Here is a 27,423-nt window from a genome sequence, read left to right as displayed (position 1 = left end):
TGAAATAATTCCTCTTTTTTATTTATTATCTTGTCCTTGCTTGTGGCTTTCCGTTATTAGAGTAAGCAAGGCATATTCATTCTGTCATGGATAAAAATTCCATGGTTGTTATTTTAAAAATGACACTTCTGATATAAAAGAACAATAACTGAAATAAATTTGGAAATATAAATTGTATAGTTTGCAAATACTGATTTTTTTTAAAACAAACTGTTTTTAGCAAATAATTCTCTATAATGTGTGATTTTTTTTTGATTTTTTAAGCATTTTAAAAATAATAATTATAAAACCACGTCATTAAATGTGATAAATAGTGCAGAATTTTTTAAGGAAAGAATATGTGTGTGGTTTTTCTATGATTAATTATGTTAGAAATCAGCTTTCTGCAATAATTCTGTTAATTTTTATTTAAATGAGATGAGTAGTAGTTTAAATTTTATAATGATTCATTTAAAATAGGATATCCGCAATCGACGTAGTGTGAGTGTCTCGATCCTGATCGGTTGTCGAAATTGTGTACTTGCAATGTTTCCGCAAGTTGTTAACAACTGTTCTTTCCATTCTATTTTGGGTAAGCCAAGCCCATCAAGTATCAATTCTCTCAAGTGATACATTTCAAGTTCTTTCACTCAGATTTCAATCCTTTCACTATATATTTACATAAAATATCCCAAACCGTCGACAATAGACCATTGTGCAGCTCTAGTGCAAAGTAAATAAACTACCTACCTACCAACTGTAAAATGACTCTGGATTTGCATTTTATAAAATAGTTCAATTTATCATAAATTTGTATTTTAATTTGAAGTTTTCTATGGGGAAAAAAATTATCATAAAAAAAAGATTTGCCTTTGTCAGAGACTGTTGAAATTTTACTAATACTTTTGATATTTTACTAATTTACTGACTAATAATTGGAAGTCCTAAGCGCGGGCCCTGATAGTTTGTAAAATGAAACGAGTTATTATCGTAAAACTCTTGTGTTTATCTTTTAATTTTTTCTGCTAATTATCTTTAGAAATCTCTCATCTGCAGCTTTCAAACTACCCAATTCTGTAGACAATCAAAAGTTAGTAAAAAATTTAACCTAAAACAGAAACATAGGGTGTATAAATATTTAACTTCAGTATTTTAATATATCAGACAGACTCTAATAAATTTCATTCAGTCTTTTTATGAAAAATACCGATTCCATTGATGAAAAGTTTTTTTTCCCCTTCTTTTTAGGGAGACTCGTGAGAAAGTGAACATAACGTGGCATCCAAATGGGACAGTATCCTATTTTCAAATTAAGAGGTGGTACTTTGAACCTAGTATGACATCTGGTTCCTTGGATGATCTTATAACGACAGTCAATGTGCCTTTAGCTGTAAGAATATCTTTCATTCACTTTTCCTTTGCATTGTTAAGAAAATGGATGTACTGATTTGTGGTTTTGACTGGATAACTAATCTGTGACTGTTCTGTTACTGAATTATTGAATTATTTATTTGTTAGGATACTTTTTAGGAATAATTGTAGTGTTTTTCCCAGTACAAAATTACAGTTCTCTGTCAGAAACTAGTTATCTTATTGCGATCACATAAAGTCTTTGAAAATTATTTTGCATTTTGTTAATGTATATAGTACTTCAAAATATTTTTTGAGTGCTTAAAAGGTGCTTATTTTTTGTTGAAAGCAGGGTTAGGTTTTATGCCGTCAAAAACGGGTTTTTGCCATCAAAAACTGGTTTTTGACATGACAATGGTAAAAAACCGTGTTTTTACTGGTAAAAACCGTCAAAAACTGACTGTTTTCTTTAATTTTTGGCATATAGCGGACAATATATTATTTTCATTTAATTGCCTTTATAAATGAATGTTGTAAATGATTGCTATTGATTTTGCAACTATATACATGTATTCCTATAGAAGGATATACATTCATACAGAAATATTGTAATATACTTATTGAAAATAGTGATACTTAACTTTTATCATTATAGCTTGATTTGCAAAGGATTCAAAATTTTGCTCTTCTTAATTGTTAGAAATAAACAAACAAACAAAAAAACTTGGAACTATTAATAAATTCAAGAACTAAAAAGAAGAATTTAAAATTTGGCATTTCTTAAATATTAGAAATAAGCTAAACAAAACTTTCAAAACTTGTAACTACTAACAAACTCTAAGTCAGGAATGACTTGACATTCTTCAGTAATGTAATATGCCAAACAAAATGATGCTTGGAAATGTTGAAAATTTTGTTTAGTATCCTAATATTTTACTTCAAATAGTATGATTTGATATAATCATGTTGGAAAAGTGCAAAAATCTGTTCTTAACCCTTTCGAGCCGACTGTCACATATATGTGACAGCAAGAAACGCGCTCACTTCCCGGGCGACACACCCGCGTGTCAGAGAGTTTTCTCGTTCACCCCCGACCGTCACTTATTTGTGCCAGCGTTTCGGAACGTTTTAAAAAATGAAATTTCTTCCAAAAGATGGCATTGTATGTCCATATGGTTTCAGATACATGTAGATTTGACCTTCTACTCAAGATGAAAGTACATTCACGTGGTTTTTAGGGGAAGGAGTGGAGGGGGGAATGTTTTATGAGGGCTCTTTAAATTAGCACGTGATATTTATTTACAGTAAGTAAGGGAGTTTTTTTTATCTCTCGCTACTTTCGATTTTCGGATTAGTTTTTAGTGGATAATTAGATCTTGTAGGCTTGAATTTTTTTTCTTTTTACCGTTAGAATGTCGAAGCGTCGAAAATTTTTAACTGAGCTGGAAATAGAGGAAATTATGCAAAATATTTAAACTTATTAATATTTATATTACATTTAAACAAGAAATAACTTAAGTAAATAAAGTATCCATAGAAATATATATAAAGCATATGTCACTTAAATACTCTATAGAACAATATTAAACAACGCGCTGATATTTCGGTAATTTCATGGAATTAGGCTTAACATCAAAAAACCCTCCGGCCCTGGGGAGACACACGCTAGAGAGACTGCCGGCCTCAGCGGTAAGCGCGCTTTGCGTCGCGAAAGGGTTAAATATCTTTTAACAACTTTTTTTCTAATTTTATTGCCCAAAAAAGAATTAATTTTAAATCACAAGCAGTTAAACTCAAATTATAATACAGTTTTATCAAAACAATGGGTTTTTGACAGTTTCTGACGTTTTTGACAGAGTGGTTTTTGACATGACGGTAAAAACCATGGTATAAACCGGTAAAAACCGTCATGTGTCAAAAACTTGCCAACCCTGGTTGAAAGATGTGGCTATGCACCCTGTAGTAGACTAAAAAGGAGAAAATGATTTTACTTTTGTCAGCTTTAAAACAAAATACGTAAGGCTCATCATTTTGAAATATGCACTTTGCTACTTGTATTATAGATTTGACGAAAATAAAATAATTTTCTCATTTTTGGTTAAACATATATTTTTGTTTTTTAAAAAAAATTATGTTATTTGTACTATTTATTGTGATGTGGATTAAAAAAAAAAGTTATTTATTTAACATAGACAGCTGTGAATAAGGGAATTAGATCTGGTGATACTTTCTACTTAAATGGTGTGGATGCCATGGCACAGCACACAAAGAGCACCCTCTACGTCACTAAAAATGTACGAGATCTATTATTTGATGGCTACGATGACGAAATTTTTGAAGCGGTCAAAGAAATGGGAATCGTTGTTCCCTACGAGAAGTTTGGTTGGTTTTATGCCGTAAGTTAAATACAGTATTATAGTGTAGCTACCAGTTTCTCTGGAGCAATCTTGTGATTTCTGTGTATTTTTTTATTTTTTAAAGTCCATCGGATGCAGAATTTTTATGGTTATGAGTAATTTTCGCAAAACATTAACTTGTGGCGTAACTACCACTATGAACATTAAAAAACCAATTAACTAGTATATGAGACATGTTAACTTCATTCTATCTTGAGGTATCTTTTGATAGATGAAAGACGTGATATGAATTTGCTAACAATGACGGATGGTTCACATTAAACAGTTGGTTTGCTTTAAAAAAAAATCTGGTGAAGTAAATAATGTCTCCTGGTCAATAAAAAATATTGAAAAAAAAATAATGATGGAAAATGATATAATCAAAAAATGACGGAAAATGCTATAAAAAAATGAAGAAAAAAAAATAAATAAAATTAACGAAAAGCTATAAAAACAAGAAGAAGAAAAAATGAAGGAAAATTAATGAGCGAAATGCTATGAAGAATGAAAAATATAATGAGCATAATTGATATAAATAAATAAACAGCAAGAATCAACTAGTGGTATTCGTTCATCGAATTCTATCACAGATAAAATTCTGGAAAGGGGAGTAATGTGGCTTAACTACCACTATAAATAAATACCAATTTACTAGTACAGTACAGAACCCGTTATCCGGAAATCAGAAAACCGGAAAACCAAAAAACCGGAACGAAATTCGATAAATTTTCCCGCCATTTTAAAAAAAAATTTTTTTCCCTCAAAAGATTTTAGGATTTTTCTTTCTTTTTTGAAATATGTTTACCTTGCCATCATTTTGGAAATAATCATTAGTGTATTCCTTCATCGTTTTTTCTTCTTTTTAAGATTATTTCCACAAAAAAAAATTTTTTTTGTTTGGTTTAACAATAAAAAAACGACTTTTTGTAGCGATTCAGAAAACCGGAAAAATCAGCTATCCAGAATAGTGATGGTCCCGATCGTTCCGGATAATCGGTTCCCTACTGTATATAAGACATGTTAACTTGATTCCATCACGAGATACCTTTTGATAGATGAAGGTTGACATTGCCGATTTATATTTCCCTATGAACTTTTAATGAAGGCAGGGAAATACAGGGAATTTAAAAATCACCTGTAATAACAGGAATAATACTGAGTAATTTCTTATAAACTGGGAAAATACAGTGACTTTTATTTCTTATTTTTGTCTTCTAAAAAGTGGATTTTTGAAAGTGGCTATACTAAACTATTTCATTTACTATAGCATTATTTGTAACTATAGCATTACTTTTCAGCTGTACTTTTTTCCTCCAAGTTTTTCCAGCAATCGAAATGAGTATATAGTTACAATTAATATAGCTCACACAAGTGATTATTGTGTGCTTACTCTTAATATATTGAGTAATTGGAAAACACACTTGGAATTTATAACACTTTCATATGTAAATTACATTAAAAAAGCTGTGTGTTTCAAGATAATGATATTTTATGTGCATTCATGGGTGTAAGTCTTCCGTCCTCAGGACGGATTTCCGTCTTTCGAAAATGTCCGCGGACGGAAACAAGACTGACTCGAAGACGGAAATCGGAATTATTTTTTTTTCTGTCCATAAAAATATTTTTTAGGTCTACGTTATTGGTCTACTTTCTTATGTCCTGTTGTTATTTTATCAAAAGACAGATGAATAAATATTTTTTGTACAGTATTTAAACTTGATGTATTATGGTAAAGCTTTCTTAGACAGTTTGCATATGTCGAGGGGGTATTGTGTATGTTAGGTATTTCAGTTAAAAAATTTTCAGTCTTGGCCTTTTTTCAAACTTGCACCCATGTGTGCATTTTAATTTTATTGAAATGTATAATTAAAATACATGTCTTTTATTGAGACAATAAAGACATTTTACCTGTATTTTATTTTAGCTAAGAAATATAATTTAAATACAAAATGTGTCCAATTCGTAATTTTCTTTTTACTCCTTGTGCTTTAAGCAAAGCATACCATTAACCTTCCGTTAGTCGCGCACTTGTTTCCGACATGGTTAATCGCGTTGCACCTATGAGGTGTTTCTGATTTTTTGAAAGCCAAATGAAATTTAGTCTAGTTTAAATAGTTAATTGTTACCAATTTAAGACTTTTTAGAGAGATAAATATCAAAAAACTTATTTAGCGAAGTACCGAAGATAAATTTTTCTTGCTCCCGTGTCGGATCTCTTCCTCCATCACAAGATGTTCAACCAATTGACGCAAGAAGGTTCTGCGGTTTTTTACTCCGTAACCATTTTCTGTGTATATAACTTGACCATTTATACCTGCTACGTTGAGTAGGACAGAAAATGAGATAAAATATATATATTTAATTCATAAAAAATATTATATCCATAATACTTGCGTCAATCGTCCCGCTGCACCAGAGGAGTGATTTGAGCGGTTCCAACTCTCCATCGACATGTTCTAAGGTCGGTTTTACACGGACATTAGAGTAATCCAAAGTTAGGGACATAACATTAGGCTCGACCCCCGGAAAAATCTATTGACTGCAAAGGAGGTGGAAGTGCAGTAGGGATGCACCTGTGAGGTGCGCACGTCTAATGGAAGGTTAAGTAAAAAAATAATTATTTTAATGAAAAATATTGCAATGTCGCTTTTCCTAGTCACTGGATCTAAAAAATTCGCGATTCAAAAATCCAATAATGCGATGTGAGTTTTCGCATTCTTAAGACCCAGTATCGTGATTTGTAGGAGATTCTTCTAGGAATGTGTCCTTAAATGAGTTACTCTAAAAGTGTGATATTCTTTATTGATAAGTAATTTAATTATATTAATTATGAATAGCATGTAAATTGATGTCTAGTTTTTACACATGAAATTTTCCGGGGTTTTCAGTTTGCGTCACAATCACCCCCGATAAGGATAGTGTCAGCTTCTATTTCCTCTTGGAAATCTTCTGGTTTCTCCATATTTTCAAAAAAAAAAGTGTTAAAGTTGACAATGTTCCTTAAGTTCCCTTTTTTTTTGTCTTTAATTTAATTTTAACTCTTTTGTGAAATTGTAAAGAAGACGTTTTTATATTTTTAGAAAAATGGAAGTGATGACGGAGAATATACAATATTCACTGGGAGAAATGATCTCGCCCAGTATGGATACGTTAATTTATATAAAGGAAGCAGGTATTATCTCTTTTTATTTATTTATTTATTTATTTTTTAAAAACCTCTTGCTGGGTTGCTACTCAACAGGGAAAACCTGGAAAATACAGGGAATTTAAAGCAGGGTTGGGGTTTTGGACAGGACACGTGGGTTTTACTGTCTTAAACTGGTTTTTACTGTCCTAAACTGTCTTAAAGTGTCCAATACCTTGAACTTTTGTAAAAGGTAAAAACTCTATAGGTGTAACCATTGTACACATAATAATTACATGTATCAATAAATATTTGATATTTTTTATACAGTTTACTATTAAAGGAAAATAATATAATATAATACGAAAAGATTTATAATTTTTGAAGCTCCACAATTCATTGAACAACAAAAGTGAATTCCTTTAAATATAAATATGCTTTTAATACTGATAAATAATATTTTTTCATAAGGATAAATATGGCAATATTAAAAAATAATAATTTTTCTTAAAAAAAAATACTAAATTTGTTCAAAAATTAACCTTTTATTTTTCACAATATTTTTTTTAAAAAAATTTTATAATTTCTGTATCACAGGATGATAAAAAAAGACATCTATTTTAAAAAAAAAATTGTTTTTAAATATAAATATATTAGTTTAAATTGAAAATACAAAATAACTGAAAAATGTATTAAGAGTTTTGAAGGGCATACCATCAGTTTCAGTTACTGACACTGGTGATGTATCACCACTATGCTAAAAGCATGAATGAAATAAAAGTATTCTTGAATAGTGCTATAGATAAATAAACCTGTTTATGATGAACCAAGCACTTAGTCCCTAGTATTTTAACCTGTATGGCAAGGCCAAACTTCAATTATGTACTATTGAATGAGAGGACCAATTGAACATGATTACTGATTAATCTTCCTTTGTTTAAATTGAAGAGTCAAACAATATTAATAAAACATTATACTTTTAAAGACAAATATTCTCTAGTATATCTAATTATCAATATGTTATTAGTTCTATGTTTATTTTACCTCTTAAATATTGTTCAGATAAAATTGTGACATAATTTGAGTAAAAGGGTTTTGGACAGGACGGTTTAAACCAGGGTTTAAACCGTGGATTAATCCATTCTGTCCTAAACCTTGCCAACCCTGATTTAAAGATATCGAAAAGAACAGGAAATTTTTATTTCTTCTTTACAAACCCTGAAAACTCAGTGAATTTTGTTTCTTAATTTTGTCTTTTAAACATGGTGCGTAGCATTTTTAAAAAGTGCTTATTTTCCCTTTACAAAAATGAGATTTTTTTCTGTACCATGTCTATTTTCGCCATGTACTATTCAAAAGCGTGCTTTTCACATGGTTCTATTCAACATTATCACAATTCATTCTAACACAATGCATTTTGCCGTAACGTCGGTCCATAGCGTAGGCAAGAGCCAAACATGTGTCTGATGAAATCAAATACTTCCAGATCCGTACGCCCGTCTACTGAGCTGGGTCTGGTGAGATTCTTGTGCTCTCGTGTGCAACTTTGCTCCAATTTCGAGCTTCATTTTCGAATTTCTGAAATAGAAACGAAAAATCTCTCGATCTTCTTAGGGTGGCTAATATAATCGAGAAAAGAGTTTTATATCAGAAACTAGTTATTTTATCTTGATCGTGTAAAGCCTTTGAAAACTATTTTGCATTTTGTTAATGTATATAGTGCTTAAAAGTATTTTTTGAGCGCCTAAAAAGTACTTAAAAAATGCTTATTTTTTGTCAAAAGATACTGCTACGCACCCTGTCATTTATTTATCTATTTTTTTGAAAAGCTTATCCATGGTAGCCACTCCACAGAGAAAACCTAGAAAATATAGGTAATTTTAAAATCACTTAAAATAACAGGGAGTTTTAATTTTTTCTTTACAAACTGTGAACATACTGGGAATTTTGTTTCTGAATTTCGTCTTTCGAAAATGGTGACCACTCAAAGCGTAATCTTTGGGATATTTAACTATGATATTTCAGCTATAATAAACCAATTCATTTACTATAGTAATATTTGTTTTAAGTATGTTCAGCTATTCTTTTTTTTCTCTAAATTTTCCAGAAATTAAGAATAGTATAATAGCTCATGCAAGTGCACAGTGATTCTTGTGTTTCCTCTTAATATATTGTGCATTACATGTACAGGGAATTTTTTTTTCTTCCAGATATGAGTGACAACCCTGTTTTGCATTTCGGTGTATGGCGTATCGAAAATATTTTTTGTCATAATTTTTTAAAAAGAACGTAATGTTTGATTACAGGGTTGCCGCTCCACAGGGAAAACCTGGAAAATACAGGGAATAAAAAAAAATCTCCTAAAATAACAGGGAAAATGCAGGGAATTTTGATTTTTTTCTTTACAAACTGGGAAAATATAAGGAATTTTATTTCTTATTTTTGTCTTTTAAAAAAATTGTGACCACTCAAAGTCTAATCCATATTTAACCATGATATTTCAGCTATACTAAACTATTTCATTTACTATAGCATTATTTAAGTATGTTCAACTGTTTTTCCAGCAGTTAAAACTTATAAATATAGTTAGCCCAATATAACTCACACAAGAGTTCAGTAATTGTTGTTTCCTCTTAATATATTGTGTATAATATGTACAGGGAAAACACAGGGAATTTTTTTTCCATTTTTCCGGCTAATTTCCGCTGAAATTTTTTTTTTGCTCAAGTTAAAATATTTTATGAGGAATTAAATTTTCCGCGGAGCGAAATTATTAAAGTCCTCATTCCTCCCTCTGAAGTTTCTCTAAAAATCATTTCCTTGGGATAAAACTGGTTGATCTTTTTACAGGGATGAGATTTTTTTCGCTTTTGTCTCTTGAATTTCAGCCTTTTTATCAAAAACTCAGAGTCTTTAAAAGTTTCGTTTTTTTATTTTTTATTTATTTATAAATATCTCGTTTTTTTTTTTTTTAAAAATTCAGTCGTTGAAGTCAAATTATTATATTTATTTACGATTTTCAAAGAAAAACAGAAAATTCAAACTACGTCCTAGCTGCTAATCCTTCCGCATGTTTACTTATTTCAGCTATTTTCTCCGATTTCACGCACAGAAAATAAGATTTTCCGTATTTTTTATCCGTCGGCGGGATAGCTCGTATTTTCGTAATTTAGACGTCGCTGCTTCTTGTATTCTGGAGAGAAAGCAAACAAAAAAGGCGAAAAAAAATAGAGGTGGATTTGTGGTGAAAATATTTATTTGCTCATTCAATTAATCTTGTAAATTTTTATTTATTGTGTAAACAAAAAACAATTCAAACAAGCCTTTTAGAAATCCCAAGTCCAGACTCTGCAAATATCTCGATTTTTATTCATGCGATTTTAATATCAATCATCGATTTTCGTATTTACCTGATTTAAAAGTTGTTCATTGCAATTCTTATTCACGCTTTTTAAATATCGCACATTATGACTCGTATTTACGAGATTTAAAAATCTAATATCGTGTTTTGTATTTTTGCATTTTTAAAATCGCGATTTTATTATCAAACATCGATTTTCGTATTTACCTGATTTAAAAGTTGAACGTTGCGATTCTTATTCAGGCCATTTAAATATTGTACATTGCGATTCTTATTTACAAGATTTAAAAAACCAATATCGCGATTTGTATTTACGAGCTTTTAAAACCCTAAGTAGCTACGCGAGCTTAAAATCCAATGTCGTGATTCGTTTTTGCGGTTGTAATATCGCGCGATTTTAAAATTATGCATCTTGATCTAAAAATTACGCATCATGATTTGTATTTTCGCATTTTTTAAGTTCGATGTAGAGTTTCATATTCACGTCATTTAAATGCCTCATTCGGGATTTATAATCACATGTATTACAAGTTTAAACAAAAATTTTACAAAAAAGTGCGATTTTTATATATATATATATCTTTATATATTCTTGGATTTCCTCTTTTTTACTCTCTGACTACTCTCATCCCTGGATTAGATATTTATTTTCGTAATTTCTTAGAAAGAATGTAATGTTTAATAAAATTTAATTGTTTTACTTTTTCTGACATTTTTTTTGCACTAATAAATTTAATTGTATTAATATATTTAATTATTTCTTTAGTGTGGTGCCAGGTAGACAACCACCTTGTAATAGTGTTGGCGGAACAGGTATTTACATCGCATTTTTTGTTTTTGCATTTTATTCAGTTTTTTTTTCATTATAAATTTTTATTTTTCACAAATATCTGAGGAAATTTATTGCCATCTGGTTTGCCAGTTGTGCTATGAAGAAAGTTTTAAAACCTTTATTTTGACTTTCATAAAAGAATGAGCACAATTTTATAATACTTTTTTCGCTTTCGTTCAAGAGAAGCTTTATTCATATGGCTTTGTATAGGACACCTGAACTATTGTCTGTTATTTGCCCTGGCAGTAAAAATTTCCTTGCATATTGTGTCTTAAAGATAAAACAATCTAAAAATTTATGTTATTAATTTTAAATGTGTAACAAAAATAAGTGACATTTTATTCTTACTAGGAGGCTCCTCTTACTAGCCCTTGTTTCGCATCTATGATTGCCTTCTTTTTTTAAAAAATTATATTTTCCAAAAAAAAAATTTGTGAACAAAATATACAATAATCAGGGGTCTGTTTAGAAGAAATTTGAGTCCGTTAACGGACCCTTCACAAAATATCATTTCATAAAAGCGGACCTTTCACAAAATAATTTATCTTTTAATCAGACCCTTCACAAATTTGTTAATTTTCATTATTGTTTTGTTCATCGAATAAACCCTTCCGGTGGAGGGGGGGGGGAGATGGTTCGAGACAAACTAAGTTTCCCTAAGTTTAAATTCCAAATGTAGTATTCTAAGAAAATATTTCTACTTTTACAAACATCGCGTGCACATTCTTATTAATATTAAATCATAATTTATTTAATTTTTGTAAATAAATAATTGATCGATTTATATTTATTTTATAAAATTAATTAATAGAATATTATGTAAATAAAAATAAATTTCTGGCAATTTTTTAAATAAGAAATTTTAAATTTAAGAATTGTTTAAGTTTACTTAATGCGTAACACATTAAAAGTGATACATTAATAAGTTGTCAATTGAAATTATTAAAAATGTGATTTATTTTGTTTCCATTATTCGTCCGAAATGATTATTCTGTGTTGAGCAGTATAGGCTAAATACCAAATATTTGTATGTTGCCTCTCTAATTTAGTAGCAGCAATTGTTGAGCAGAATCTTGTATCTATTTACAATTTAAAAACTTCTTGAAAAGGTTTCTAGCAAATTTTTGCAATAACAGTACCCTATTTGCATACATATTCACAAAAGCAGGACCCTGGTTGAAAGAATGTGACTTAAAGCTTATTTTATATTCACTAATTATGAAAAGTTTTTTCACAATTTTACAAAAACAGAACCTTTTACAAAATATCTGGACAGACTCCTGATAATTGTAGCTTTATGTACAAGCCTTTTGGAAATTTAGATTATCCGGTTTTGAAAAACAATGATCTGTACTTGAAAAATTTTTTTTTAAACTTTACGAATAGTGTTTGTGTTACTCAAAGAGAAGAAATAGACAAGAAGTTATTTGTAAAGTATGTTATGTCTACATATTAATTGGCATTTTTAAGACCTCTCATCATTACTTCCTTTAAACAAGTTATACAGTTGAACCTGTTTATCTCGAACCTCTTTATCTCGAAAACCTCTATATCTCGAAATTTCTAAAATTCCCTCCATTTACTGTCTAAAATCAATGTATTTTCCATGCTTATGTCTAAATTTTTTTTCTCCGAAACCTCCGTTTCTCGATTTTCTAATAATTGAGCACAAATTTCAAAACTTTCTTTATCAGTAGAACTCGTAGACAGACATGAATTGAGTGAATCCACCGGAAATAGGGATGAACAGGTTGGAGGTGTTTCTTGGAATTTCAATCACTATCCCTGCACCTCCGTAGCTAGAAAGGAATACAAAGATTCTGGCAGTAAGTGAGGAGTTAATGAGTAGTGACCATCAGGGGTTAGCTTTTCAACATAGATAAGAATGCAGCTAAGAATAGAAATTCATTTTGATTTCAAAATTGCAACCAATGGATCAAACAATAATTAAGAGTTTTAAAGTAAACTGTAGGAAACAGTTGGTATGCAGACTTGTAGATGCCATCGATGAAAAAAGTTTGCTATCAGAATTACTGTTTTGTTTAAAGAAATGTGTCTCTAAACACATTTCCAAAATGATTTTAAAAAGCTTGTTTTAAGATTAGCTGTGAAGATGATGAATAAGAGGTTGAAGGCATCAGTAAAGAAGAAGAAACTGTTAATGCTAAAAATGCAGTGCCAGATTTGCCAGAATGGAATGCAATAAAATCTAGATTTAATGTTGACATTAATTTTTGATGATTTTTACAAGTGGACAACTGCCTGGCAACATGTGGAACACTGACAGATGCGGAAATCATAGATAATGTCGAAGGAATATCAGAGGAAGAAGTTGAAGATCATATTGATGCATCAAAAGTGAATGCAAAAGAAGTAGAATTCTTATAAACTACTCTTGAATCTCAGAAAAATGTTGGCTATGAGGAATTTGCGATCTCTCTATCCTCAAAAGAATAATCTAAGCAAATAAGGTTATCAGTCAAAAATTATTTTCAGTGTTAAATGTGTGTTAAAAAACAATTATGTAAATAGATGTATATGGTATAATTAATTTAAAGAAATGTTTAAAATTTTCTACTAAAAACAATTAAAGCACTTTTATTAGAATTTCTTAATTAAATTAAATTTTTTTATAGTACCTGTATAGCTCGAAACCTTTTTATCTCGAATTTTTCACCTTTCCCGTGAGATTCGAGATAGACAGGTTCGACTGTATGTACTTTTCATAAGGATGACTTTTGCACTGTTTTAAAAGTTATTTTTCTCTTCCTCACTTCCCAGCTGGTGACATGTGGCCGCCGTTCAGAAATGACAAAAAAGAAAAATTGGATCTTTTCGTATCTGACATTTGCAGGTAATTTATAACAGTTTTTAATTCATTTTTTTTTGTGATTTCTCCTCGTACTGAAAACTGTAAAATAAAACAACACACCGAACTAAATTGAATGTCTGTTCAGTTTTCAGACATAATCCGCACAAGAAACTGAGGCTGAAAAATAAAAACAGATCGTTTTCGGTATTTATTAATTATTTTTCACATTGTTCCTACCACTACAAAAATACAATTCCAATTCACTAGTAGATGGTGCGTAGCGTTTTTAAAAAGTACTTAAAAGTGCTTATTTTCAATTTTTGTTTTTAAAAGCCCTAAAAGGTGCTTTTTTTCATTGGATATTTTTAAAAAGTGCTTAATTTTCCCTTCTCGAAAATGAGATTTTTTTTCTTTACCATGTCAATTTTCGACACGCCTTACTCAAAAGTGTGCTTTTCACATTGTTAAACGTTTTAGCTATTCATTCAACCACTATTTATTTTGGTGTACCGTCGGTCCATAGCATATGAAAACGTCAAACATGTTTGATGAAATACTGGCGAGTCCGCATGTGCTTCTACTGAGCTGGGTTCAGTGAGATTATTGCACTCTCGTCTCCAACTGCTGCATTTTGCAAGATATTCTCTATTTCAGGCTTCATTTTCCACCCTCAGATATCGAACCGAAAAATCTCTCAATCTCTATGGTGGCTAATATGATCAAGAAAAAGAGTTCTTTCTCAGAAACTAGTTATTTTATCAAGTCTTCGGAAATTATTTTGCATTTTGTTAATGTATATAGTGCTTAAAAATATTTTTTGAGTGCTTAAAAAGTACTTCAAGGATACTTATTCTTTGCTGAAAGATTTGGCTACGCACCCTGTGGTATATAAGACATATTAACTCGATTCTATGGTGGGATACCTTTTCATAGATGAAGGTTGACATTGTCGATATCTACTCTCCCCACATTGGTGACCCGGACATGGTGTGAACTTGATTTGAACACGCCTACTTCGATGGATAGTCCGCATAGGAAAGTTGACTTGTTACTTGTGACGGTTATAATATCCACCTTGTCTCGATCACGCGCAACGCCTGCCTGTGTATACTCGACTGCTAATGGCAGCACAGGGGTGACCACACCCGCAAACTTAATACAGCTCTCCTGGCTTCTCACAAAACAGCAACGAAACCACTAGTGGTATCCCATTCTCATCGAATTCTATCAGAGACAGGGTTGCAAAAAACTCAACCCGGATGGGTTTTATTGGGCTTTTCTGGGTTCTTTTGGACTTTTCTGGGTTTTTCATGTTTCAATGGAGTTTTTTTTCAAAAGACACGGCAGGGATAAGTACCTTATTTTAAAAAAGCCTATTTTAATATTAATAATTAAGTTTAATTTTATAACTTGACTTAACAAATAGGTAATTAACAATTAATACAAATAAATTGATGCAAAAGTCTGAAAAAAGTTTCTTCTGACATCACGATAGAAAATGTTATATGTACTCACATACATCACACATTTGAAACTTATTTTAACACAGGATTACTTTTTATTTATATTTTAGACTTAAAAAATATTTGAGGAAATTTTTTATTTATTTTTTGCATAGAAAACGAATCAAAGGCACTGACTAATCAATAGCCATACAGTCAAATCTAGCCAGCAGGGTGACTCTCTAGTCTCCAGCATAGTTAGTTTTTTCACCATAGGTTAATTTTTTTAGGCTAGACTACATATGTATTTCAAAAGAATAGCTCTTTAATATAACAGAGGACAAAAAAGAAATCAATGTTAGTAAAACCCACTTACTGGGTTTTTCAGAGTGCGTTTTACCACCCTGGTTTTACTGGGTAGGTGGGTTTTTTGCAACCCTGTCGCAGATAAAATTCTGGTGGGGGAATACTGTGGAGTATCTACCACTAGACGCTTCTTCCTTTATTAGTCCGAAATGAATATTCTTCGTTTGGCAGTATAGTTCATCATCGGCCCATTGTTTTTTGTTATTTAACTTTAATTTGATAATTATTCATGGTGCATACCATTTTAAAAGGTTCTTAAAGGTGCTTATTTTTGATTTGCGTTTTTTAAAGCCCTTATAGGTGCTTTTTTAATTCTAGGTTCGTAAAAAGTGCTTAATTTTCTTCCTTTAAAAAAGAGCTTTTTTCTTTGTCATGTCGATTGTCCTCGTAAATTACAAAAAAAAATTCATGATTTTCACAATTTTCTCTACAAAATTTATCAGTATTATGTAATTATGTTTTTATCATAATAATATACAGTTTTTGAAAATGCTTTTGAATTTTATTGATTTTATGATTATAAAATAAAGAACTTTAAATGCAGGGATGAGATTCTTCCGCGGATTCGCGGATTTCCGCTTTTTTTCAGATATTTCCATTTTTCCCGCTAATTTCCGCTGAAATTTTTTTTGCCCAAGTTAAAATGTTTTATGAGGAATTTAATTTTCCGCGGAGGGAAATTGTTGAAGTCCCTTTTCCTCCCTCTGAAGTTTCTCTAAAAATCATTTCCTTGGGATAAAACTGGTTGACTTTTATACAGGGATGAGATTTATTTTGTCTCTCGAATTTCAGCCTTTTTATCAAAAACTCCGTTTCTCTAAAAGTTTCGTTTTTTTAAATAAATATCCCGTTTTTTTTTTAAATTCAGTCTTTGAAGTAAAATAATTATATTTATTTACGATTTTCAAAGATAAACAGAAAATTCAATCTACGACCTAGCTGCTAACCCTTCCGCATTTTTACTTATTTTAGCTATTTTCTCCGATTTCACGCACAGAAAATAAGATTTTCCGTATTTTTTATCCGTCGGCTGGATAGCTCGTATTTTCGTAATTCAGATCTCGATTTTCATTCACGCGATTTTAATATCAATCATCGATTTTCGTATTTACCTGATTTAAAAGTTGCACATTGCGATTCTTATTTACGCTATTTAAATATCGTATATTATGATTCTTATTTATGACATTTAAAAATCCAATATCGTGTTTTGTATTTATGCATTTTTAAAATCTCGATTTTATTATCAAATCTCAATTTTCGTATTTACCTGATTTAAAAGTTGAACGTTGCGATTCTTATTCAGGCGATTTAAATATTGTACAGTGCGATTCTTACTTACGAGATTTAAAAAATCAATATCGCGATTTGTATTTCCAAGCTTTTAAAGCCCTATGTAGCAATTCGTATTCACGTGAGCTTAAAATCCAATATCATGATTCGTTTTTGTGGTTGTAATATCGCGCGATTTAAAAATTATGCATCGTGATCAAAAAATTAAAAAATCATGATTTGTATTTTCGCATTTTTTTAATTCGATGTACAGTTTCATATTTACGTGATTTAAAAGTCTCCTAACGGGATTTATATTCACATGGCTTACAAGTTTAAAAATCGCACTTTTTTGTCAAGTTTTTGTTTATATATATATATATATATATATATATATATATATATATATATATATATATATATATATATATATATATATATATATATTTTCTTCTTTTTTTTTCCTTTTTGTTTGTTTTTTGGATTTCCTCTTTTTTACTTTCTGACTACTCTCATCCCTGTAAATGACAGAAAAAAATAATTTTTATTACTGTACAGATCCTAATGATTTTTTTTGGAAAGTGATTAAAAATATTTCTTGAGTGCTTAAAAGGTGCTTATTTTTTGTTGAAAAATCTGGCTATGCACCCTGTTATTGTTTTATGGTTAATTGCTACCACATTTTGGAATTCTATGATTCATTTATAATCATTTAATGAACTGTTATTTTTGTTTGTAACAAAAACTGTTTATGAGCTATTTACTTTAGTTATTGATTATCACCTATGGAAAATTAATTTTTAAGGTAGGTTGGACCCTCCACAGGGAATATTTTGTTTTTATTATTGTTTTTTTTTTTTAAATGGTGACCACTCTATGCCCAATCTATGTAATACAGGGTGTCTATAAAAGAACTCCGGGGTTTTGAGGCAAAATATTTTAATGAAATAAAAAACATACATGTTTTATACATGACTGAAAAGCGTACATTTTCAAGTTTTTTTTAACACTTAGTAAAGTTCTATATGAGCCCCGTTAGTGGCAGGGCAGACGTCTAAACGGTATTCTACCTCTTCCCATGTCCTGGCGAGCATGCCTGGGGGGACGGTTGCCACACATTTGACTTTTCGTTTTTGAGATGTTGAACATCACGAATTTTCTCTGCATACACAAGATTCTGTATATGCCCCCAGAAGAAAAAATCCAACGGAGTCAGATCAGGGCTCCTTGGAACCATGGAATAGGTCCGTCCCTTCTGATTCACCTGTTGCCGAGCGTCCAATTGGTACGAATAAAACTTTTTGAGCTACTCTTTTCAGAGAAATCGACTAAATTTTGCTATCTTTTATAGTTAGTGAGATATGAATTTTTAAAACCCTGGAGTTCTTTTATAGACACCCTGTATTTCAAGATGATATTTCAGCTATACTAAACTATTTCATTTGCTTATAGCATTATTTAAGTATGTTCAGCTATTCCTTGTTTCCCAGCAATTAAAATTAGCATAATAGTCCAATATAGCTCACAAAAGTGCACAGTGATTGTTGTGCTTCCTCTTAATATAGTGTGCATAATATGTACTGGGAAAACAGGGAAAAAAAAATTTTCCTGACTTGAGTACCAACTCTGTGATTGCATTGATAAATTATTTGTGACTGAAAACTCATTGTTATAGTTTCATACCTGCCGAGTCTCCTTTTTTTTTTAATGAAGACTCCTGTATTTTACGGCTATCTCCTGTTTACCGGTATTTTCTCAAATTTCTCCGGGTGCTGATCCCAGCGATGACTGGTGGAGACGAATTCTGCATCCGACTTGCCCCAACCGCAGTGCTGATGTAAAATATCCTCAGCTATAGTAGGATCACCGGTCAGGGTTATCTGGCCGTCAGGTTAACTGAGGGAAGTTGTCGTAGTTTTTCTCTCCATGTAAAGCAAATTTCTCCCAATACTTGATCCAAGAGTTCCCTTGTCTTCTGGATTGGGTTCAAAATGACAAGGCTACGGAGTCATAATAATAGTCATAAACCAGAAATTGGGTCAGCTGTTCAACGATGATAGTTTAGTAATGATAGTTTAAGTAAATATAAATAATGGTTTGAAAAAATGTTCTTTAGATTATGATTTATATTCATACAGAGTATCTGTGCAGCTGGAAAGTCATGGATTTTGGTGTCAAACAAAATTTGTCATGAAATATCACGATTTTTAAAGAAATCATGGGTTTAGGTCACTGAAAAATCTAATTTTTAAAATGTAACTTAAACTCACAGTATTCCAATGTTCCAAATATCTAAATTTGTAGCAAAATCCCCTCTCCTAGTCATATTCTATTACAATTTAAAATGTTTTTATCCTGTTCTTTAAAAATGATGGTGTTCTTTCAAAAAATGGAAGAGCTAACATCGTTTCTAGACTAAATTATCTTTTAAAATTCTGTGATTTCAGAATTTTTTGTTATTTTTTTCCATTTAAAATTCTAGTTTAGGCTTTTTATATTACACTTACTTTAAGGAATAAATAAAACAGCTTTAAATAACTGCATATATCTGACAGTATTTAGTTTTTTGCTTTTGTATTTTTTCAGCTATTTTATTGCTTCAACTCTTTCTTCTCTCTGTTTCTTAAGTTTAAAATCAATAAATATGAAGATGCAGAATATAACAGTTTTGCTCATACCTACCATTTCAATTACTGTTATTATAATGCTTTTTTAAATTTATTGTTGTTTTTGTGGAGAAATTGGTAACTTCGGTAAGTCATGAAAAATTCTTGGAAAGTCATGGATTTGAAAATCTAAAATGTAGCAAATACCCTGTACTACATAGTTTTTACTTCGATAAATGTAAGGTGAATTTGAATTTCTCTTAATGACTAACATGATGTATCAAAACTTCACTCTTAGCCTAAAACATTTCGCTAGTGATATTTCCGTTATTTTATTTCTCCAATGTATGTAATTTTCAAATGTTTTTTTTACTATGCTTATCTACCTATGAATATGTTTGTTCATTTTCAGCACCCTTCAATTGACCTATCTCTCTGAAGTTGAAGTGAACGAAATAGAGTCGTACAGGTATTGGCTGGACGAAACAGCTTTCGACAACGGGAAACACAACGAGTTCAACTCTTGTCAGTGTTCCGATGTGTGTATGCCCCCTGGAGCATTAGATATCGAGACCTGCCAATTCGGTAACACTTTTTTCTCATTCAACTAGTATTACATAGCTGTTCCAGGGGTCACATTCCCCCTAAAATTCATAAAACTATGTGCAAATCCTAAAATTCCTAAAAATCTGATAAAATTTTGTTGGTGTTCCTAAAAAATTAGAGTTATAGGCTAATTATAAATAAAAAGCAATAATCTAAAATATAAGAATTCAACTACATTAATTAAAACTGTTTTAGTTTTGCCGCATGGGAATTCTGATCCTTAGAGAGTTTTTTCGATAAATAAAGCAATGCTTAATGTGAGTCACCATGAGAATACTATTATGTCTCTTAGACTAATCAAAGATACCATTCGAAATTATGGAGGAGTGTTGAAGATCACCACAAAACTATTGAGGGCAGTAAAAGAATCTCACAAATCATATCAAGAATATATTAGAAAAATGATCACGATTAATTGGTTTTTCTCTAACTTCTAATATAAATTGCTGATTTGAAATCTAATAATATTACTCAGTAGTTTTTCTTAATAAAGTAAGGTAAAGGGTAATAATAAAGTTTTGATCAAGAAGGTAAAAATTAAATAAAAATCCAAGTTGGTGTTAATTTATTTTTTCTCTTGATTTATTCTCACTTTTGCCTGTTCCTGAATTATGGACTTAATTTCTGATAGGTAATATGTAAAGTTGAAATTTCATTTTTACACTGTAGAGATTTCATTCTTGACTTAATAAATTTCAGAGCTTTATTTTATGGCTTGCAATTATTTATATGTGTGGATGAATTGTAATAATCTTCTGTTATGTAATAAACTACCGTGTGATCTGTTTTTATCCTAGCGAAATCATATATTACCCCTAAAATTTACCTAAAATTTTTTGAAAAAAGTTCCTAAAATTACCCTAAAATTTTAAAAAACTTTGCTGCTACCCCTGTGTTCAGAATTTTTCACATTTGTTCCTAATTTTTTAAATCAAATCTGAATTTATGTAAAATTGCAGTATTTTTGCTTTTAAACCAATCCCTTGTTTTGATCGCCTGCAAGCGCGCTTCCTGTGATCATTGTGCAGAATTAATTTTCAGTAGCTTTTTATTAGAAAATACTATTCCAATAGCTGCTGCTGATCATTTCACTAAATTGAATCTTAAACAACTATTATTATTTTTAAAAATTTGTTTTAGTATTTAAACACTTACATCAGAAATATATGTCTATGGTGTAGATTATTGTGTTTTATAATTTGGAGGCTAATAATTATATAGTATTAGGTAATTGTTGTTTTTAAATTATTATACTGGTATTCCTAATTATAAAATATTGATATTATAAATTTCCCACAAAATATAGTGTTTATAGTTTTGTTTTACTAATTTACATAAGGTATTTAAATATATGTCTGTTAATATTATTATTTAATAGTTGAATTTATGTAATTGGTGCGTATGATTTTGTTGCATATAGTGCTCCTAAATTTTTGATTATTAAGATTGGCAGCTATGGTATTAATTTTTAATTTTGTCTCCTGAAATAAAAATCCTACTCTATCTGGCAAATAGGGTTGTCTATCGGCTGAGAAGTTTCATTAAATCTAGGTTTCTTTCTAGAAAAACTTAATTTGCAGAACTCTTGTCGGGGCCGGTTTTGACGTGTGCTTCTGAAGCTTGGACAATGGCAAAACTGTAGGAAAATTGTATCGCAATATTTGAGAGAAAGATTTTGTGGAGAATACTTGTGTTATATCTTATTTTTGAATAGAGAAAAAAAATATTTAAGGAATCAAAAATGATTTTCTAAAAATATTGCGTTGTGAGAACTTTTAACTTTAACTAACATAATTTACCAGATATAACAAATAGAAGTAATTTAAGTTAATTTAAAATTATTAGCACGTTTACTATTACTGCAATAATAATCTTGATGAGCTGAAAGATAAAAGTAAATTAAATTTAAAGGATTCACATCCAACAACATAACTAATCTAGACTAAATGTTTTTATTTAAAGAACTTAATCATAAGTCAAATTAGTTTACAATTTAAAAAGGAGTTGGTTTACTGCTACATGACTTACATTTCAGATAGACAGATTATTTAAAAATAATCATTTTTCTTTAGTTAACATCATATCAAAATAAAATAATAATAAAAGAAATTATTGGGCACATAAAAATTAAAAAAAAAAGGTAAAAGACTTATCCTAAAAGCGCGCGTGGCCGGCCACCCCGCATCATCCCTCAGATCACGTTCATCACCAGTCGTCAGCACATGGAATGCCTAAAAAACGAATTGCCGCTCTTTTCTCTCGCTCATGTATTCATCCGCACCAAAGGGTGGCGCTACTATCGTTTTGACTATTCACACCTGTGAAGCAGTCCATTCTCAAGTAGGGGTGAAGGAAAAATATTGGAAGGTGTTGAAGGATAGGGGTGTAGGTGAAAATCGGATGGGGTTGTTGATTAAAGTAAAAATATGGATTAAAATACAGAATGAGATTATTTAAATTAAAACGCGGTGCCCAAAAAAATTAAATAAAATTGCGCCCATAAATAACTAATAAAAATAATTTAAACATACCAACATAACACTTGGTGGTGTAAATGAAAATAATAACTGGAGAAGTAGATTTAACTTTCAACTGTACAAGATTTATAAACATTCGGATAGTATTAAATAAATAAAAATGAATTGGATGACCTACGTGATTTGAATGCTTTTTACACCCACTGGAACAAGAGAGGGGGGGAAGGCCGTGGTTGAGATTGGGTGATTCGGTGGAGTCTGATTTTCTTGCAATTAATGAAAACAATTGAATTTTAAGGATATATCGGAAGTTGTTATGTAGAAATCTTCTGACGAAGAAGACCTTGGCCCACATTGGGCTGTCTGGCCAAGTATAATGATGATGAATTTTTAATTTTCAAAACTCACTATTATAACTTTTAATTTAGTGTTTAAGAGCTTAAATACAGGGTATCCGCGCACCTGAAAATTCATGAAAAATCTTTGATTTCGGTATTGAACAAAATTTGTCATGATTTTAATTATTTTTTTTAAAAAATCATGAAAAGTCATGAATTTAGGTCACCGAAAAATCTAATTTTTAAGATGGAATGAACCCCCTAATTTCTCGGGATATCTGAATATCTTATATCTTGCTCGAGGATATCTTGCTCGGGATATCTGAATTTGCAACAAAATTCCCACTCACAGTCATATTTGATTAAAAAATAAAATGTTTTTATCATGTTCATTAAAAATTATGGCATTCTTTAAAACAATGAAAGAAAAAAATTAATTTCTAGAGTGAATTATCTTTTAAACTTTTTTTCAGAATTTTAGCAATTATTATTTTTATTTCATCAATTTAAAATTCTAGCTGAGGCAAGCCAGTCATTGGCGAATTTTTTTATTCGGAAATGAGAACAGAAAAATCAGGAGTATTTCTTTCCTTTCCGACTGAACGAGAAAAGTATCTTTAGAATGTAATCCTGCAGAAAAAAAAGAAAAAATAATAATTTGCTTTTGTATTTTTTCCCAGCTATTTTATTTTCTTCAACTCTTTCTTTACTCTGTTTCTTAAATATAAAATCTCTAAATATGAAGATGCAGAGTATATGACAGTTTTGGTTATTCCTATCATTTCAATGAATGTTGTTTGTTTAAATTTATTGTTGTGCTTTTGTCGGAGGAAATAGTAACTTTGTTAAGTCATGAATTTGAAAATCTAAAATGTAACAGTTGTAATTACAGGGTATCCGCGCACCTGGAAAGTCATGAATTTCAGTATTGAACAAATTTTGCCATGAAATGTCATGATTTTTACTATTTTTTAAAAAAAATCATGGAAAGTCATGGATTTAGGTCTCCTAAAATGGAATCCCCTCCCCCTATTTCATCCTGTTCCAAATATCTGAATTCCTAACAAAATCACCACTTCGTCATATTTTATTAAAATATAAAATGATTTTATCATGTTCTGTAAAAATTATGGTGCTCTTTCAAAAAATAAAAGAAAAAACATTCTTTCTATAGCGAATTATTTTTTAAACTTCTGTGATATAAAAATTTTTATCATTTATTTTTTTAAATTTCAAATTGAGAACAGAAAAAATCAGGAGTATTTCTTTCCTTTCTGATGAATAAGAGAAGTATCTTTAGAATATAATTCTGCAAAAAAAGGGGGGGGGGTGGATTTTCTTTTGTATTTTTCTTTAGCTATTTTATTGTTTCAATTCTTTCTTTACCCTGTTTTTTAAATTTAAATTCTATAAATATGAAGATGCAGAGTATAGCAGTTTTGGTTATACCTATCATTTCAATGAATGTTATTATAATGCCTTTTTTTATTTAATTTATCGTTGCATTTTTGTCGGAGAAAATAGTAATTTCATTTAGTCATGAAAAATTCTTGGAATTAGTCTTAGAAAATCATGAAAAGTCATGAATTTGAAAATCTAAAATGTAGCAGATACCTTGTAATTAGTTAATGCAGATTACACTTTAAATTACAGACGCCTAACCATTTTTTCTCTAAATATGGATGCCTTGTTTTTTTACCTATTTTATATTATTATTAAAGAAAAGTGTAAAGATAGAGTTCATTCTGTTTATTATTAGAAAATTTAAAAAAATATTTTGTCCCTAAATCTTACTCTTCAATTGTTTATTATGAAACATCTGTGATAATTAAGTTTACAGATGATTAAAAATAATAAAATATTCAAACAGTTTTTTAGTAACATGATATAGGGAATGCTAATGTAAACCCGGTGCAAAAAATATTACTGAAATTGATTCAAGGAAAAGACGAGGCAAAATATAAAAGAAAACATACATTCAAGAGAAAATGAAATAAATTATAAATTTAAATGATGAATGAATTAATTTATTTTCTGAGACTGTTCTGATTAAAATATGCAGTCAGACCTCGACATAAGGTCACCCTAAGGGACATCGCAAAAGTGACTTTATAAGAGGGCAGACCTTTTAGCCGATTCATTAGCAGTTCGTAACTAAGCACACGTAAATAGTACACATTAAGACTTTTTAAAAATGTTGATGCAAACGAAAACGATCAGCCGTAAATTAAATGTTTAAGTCAATAAATTTTAACAGAACTAGTAAAGAATTAAAGAATGTTAGATTAAAAAAAAAATTTAATTTACAATAAAGCTGTTTACAAATTTCCTCAAAGTGCACATATATACATTACATCTTACCTTATTTAAAATAATCATTTATGCAGGTCTGTCTTGTTTTTGGTTTCATTTTTTGAACAATATTTTCTAGATTTTGTAACTTCTCAAAATGTTACTCAGCTCCCTCATGATTTGTAAAAAAATTTCGTATCACATTTATTGCATTGGAGGTTTCCACATGGGTTACAGCTACAGTCTCAGGATCACTGTCATTGTCCTCACTGTCCACAAAAATTTCAGAAATTGTAACTTGTTTGTTGGCTGCAACATTTTCCTAGAACTCGATAGGGGTAATTGCCTTGTAAGGAAGTTAAATAGGCTTTTGTTAGAAAAGAGCTTCCCTCGCTTCAGATAAAAATGACCTTATAAGCGATAACGATTTTTAAAACTTGACCATATATCCGATATTTTGTAACAAAGAATTCCTATTCAGTGAGCCGGGACTTTGGAAAAGTGACCTTATATGCGGGGTGACCTTATATGCGGGGTGACCTTATATGCGGATGACCTTATATCGAGGTCTGACTGTATTAATAGTTCAAAGTCTTGCTCCATTTTACTTCTGGTATTTTTTATAAAATCAATTTAGAAATTTGTTTTGCAGAGTTTCATTTTTTTTTTCTATCTGAATTTTCTTTCTTTCTTTGAAATTTAATCTTTTTTTTCCGACTGCGCTCTGATGGTCCTTACCTCAGTTATTCGGCAGAGCGGTGTCAACTTACGTACTCTCGTGTTTTCTTTTTCGTAGGCGCGTTTATTTCGTGCAGAAGCGTTTTTTTATTTTTACTCCTTATTTATTGTATACTTTGGTTAGCAAAGGAGGCCAAAATTTTTAATCAGCTTTGAAAAATAAATAAAAAAGAATTTCAACTAAAAGCAAAATTTGTATCGAGGCATAGATTAAAAAGGTTCTATTTTATAGTTTTTTGACAAATTGAAAATAAAATATTTATAAAGAAAGTATAGATCAGGATAGTATAATTGTCGGGGGTGGTTGAAGGAAGGGACATGAAGTGTAGATCATCCGCTAACTGCTTGTGATAGATTTGATACATCACCTTTCCTAAATCACGCCGATGATTGGTACATCTTTTTTTTTTTTTTGAAAAAAGAAAAACACAGGTTTTCGTAGATAACAGTTCATCCATCTTTTTATTTATTTTGGTTCTAAAAACATGTTCATTTCCAGTATACAGCTCATCAATTCGCGCGAAAGCGAATCCACCACGTGGATGCTGGATCCTCCCTGTGTGCTCCAGGGAGTAGATAGGAATTTGATTTAACATATTGAAATAATAATTGTTTTCTTGTAGAATTACATGCTGCATCAAATAAATAATTAGAAGATAAGGTAGCCGAAACTTATAACGGTAAAAAATCAAAGATTAAACTCTAGAGCACACAGGGGGGGAAAAAACAAAAATTCTCCTGCTCCTGAAAAAGCAAGGACTTGCTCGAGATCCACGGGGAATACTGGTCTATCTCCAAAAGATAGCGTCCCCTCCTTAGCGGTTGCAAGAATATCTAAAGACGAGCTATGAGTCGAGCCCTAGAGATCCTGCAAAGGCAATGAAGAGGGCGCTCCTGTTGGAGACAGCCCAGTATGAAAAGTAAACATTGTGGTGATCCCATGATCACACCACAATAATAGCGTTTATTCTTAAGTTACAAATTGGAATTTGTAGATGCCATATGGTTTTTTGTCTATTGAAAACTTCTTATATCAGCCCTTAATTTAATAAAAAATAATCAGAAATGAGAAGAAAAAAATCGTATTCAGAGCACACATTACGAAATAGGTTAGCAATTTCAGAAAATTTTCTGTAAAAATCTGAAATCCACTGTGATCACAAGGTTCTAATCTTGGCTTGGGAGAAATTAAATCTTCGTGTAACATTTGAACTTTTAAAGAAAAACAGGCTGCAGCCTACCTAACCGAAATTACTGTATGTAGTTTCTGTATTTTTGTCTTAAAATTTTTTATCTGTTATTTTTGTCTTAAAATTTTTTAAAAGTCCTTAAGGGTTCTTTTTTCTATTCGGGGTTAGTAAAAAGTACCTAATTTTCTAATTTTTTAAGAGATTTTTTCTTTGCCGTATCGATTGTCATTGTGAATTACAAA

The 27,423-nt window shown here is 30.4% G+C and overlaps 1 protein-coding gene across 2 annotated transcripts in view; it reads left to right on the top strand.

Annotated features, from left to right (window-relative positions):
- The window catches only part of LOC107436415 (protein croquemort), a 71,043-nt gene that overhangs the window by 8,894 nt on the left and 34,726 nt on the right, over window positions 1–27,423 (top strand). For both annotated transcript variants that reach the window (XR_015428517.1, XM_087149346.1), the window contains exons 3-8: window positions 1,228–1,369; window positions 3,522–3,725; window positions 6,806–6,897; window positions 10,977–11,023; window positions 13,824–13,896; window positions 19,953–20,125. Coding sequence is in view for 1 of the 2 variants with exons in the window: in XM_087149346.1 (XP_087005472.1) it covers window positions 1,228–1,369; window positions 3,522–3,725; window positions 6,806–6,897; window positions 10,977–11,023; window positions 13,824–13,896; window positions 19,953–20,125 (731 nt within the window). In the remaining variant the exon portion in view is untranslated. The remainder of the gene's footprint in view (window positions 1–1,227; window positions 1,370–3,521; window positions 3,726–6,805; window positions 6,898–10,976; window positions 11,024–13,823; window positions 13,897–19,952; window positions 20,126–27,423) is intronic.

Source organism: Parasteatoda tepidariorum, chromosome 8 (assembly GCF_982258835.1).
Source record: "Parasteatoda tepidariorum strain Cologne lab strain chromosome 8, Ptep-v5.0, whole genome shotgun sequence".
Lineage (NCBI taxonomy): Eukaryota > Metazoa > Arthropoda > Arachnida > Araneae > Theridiidae > Parasteatoda > Parasteatoda tepidariorum.
Note: the sequence above shows the minus strand (reverse complement) of the source record. Positions and strands in the feature narration are given on the sequence as shown.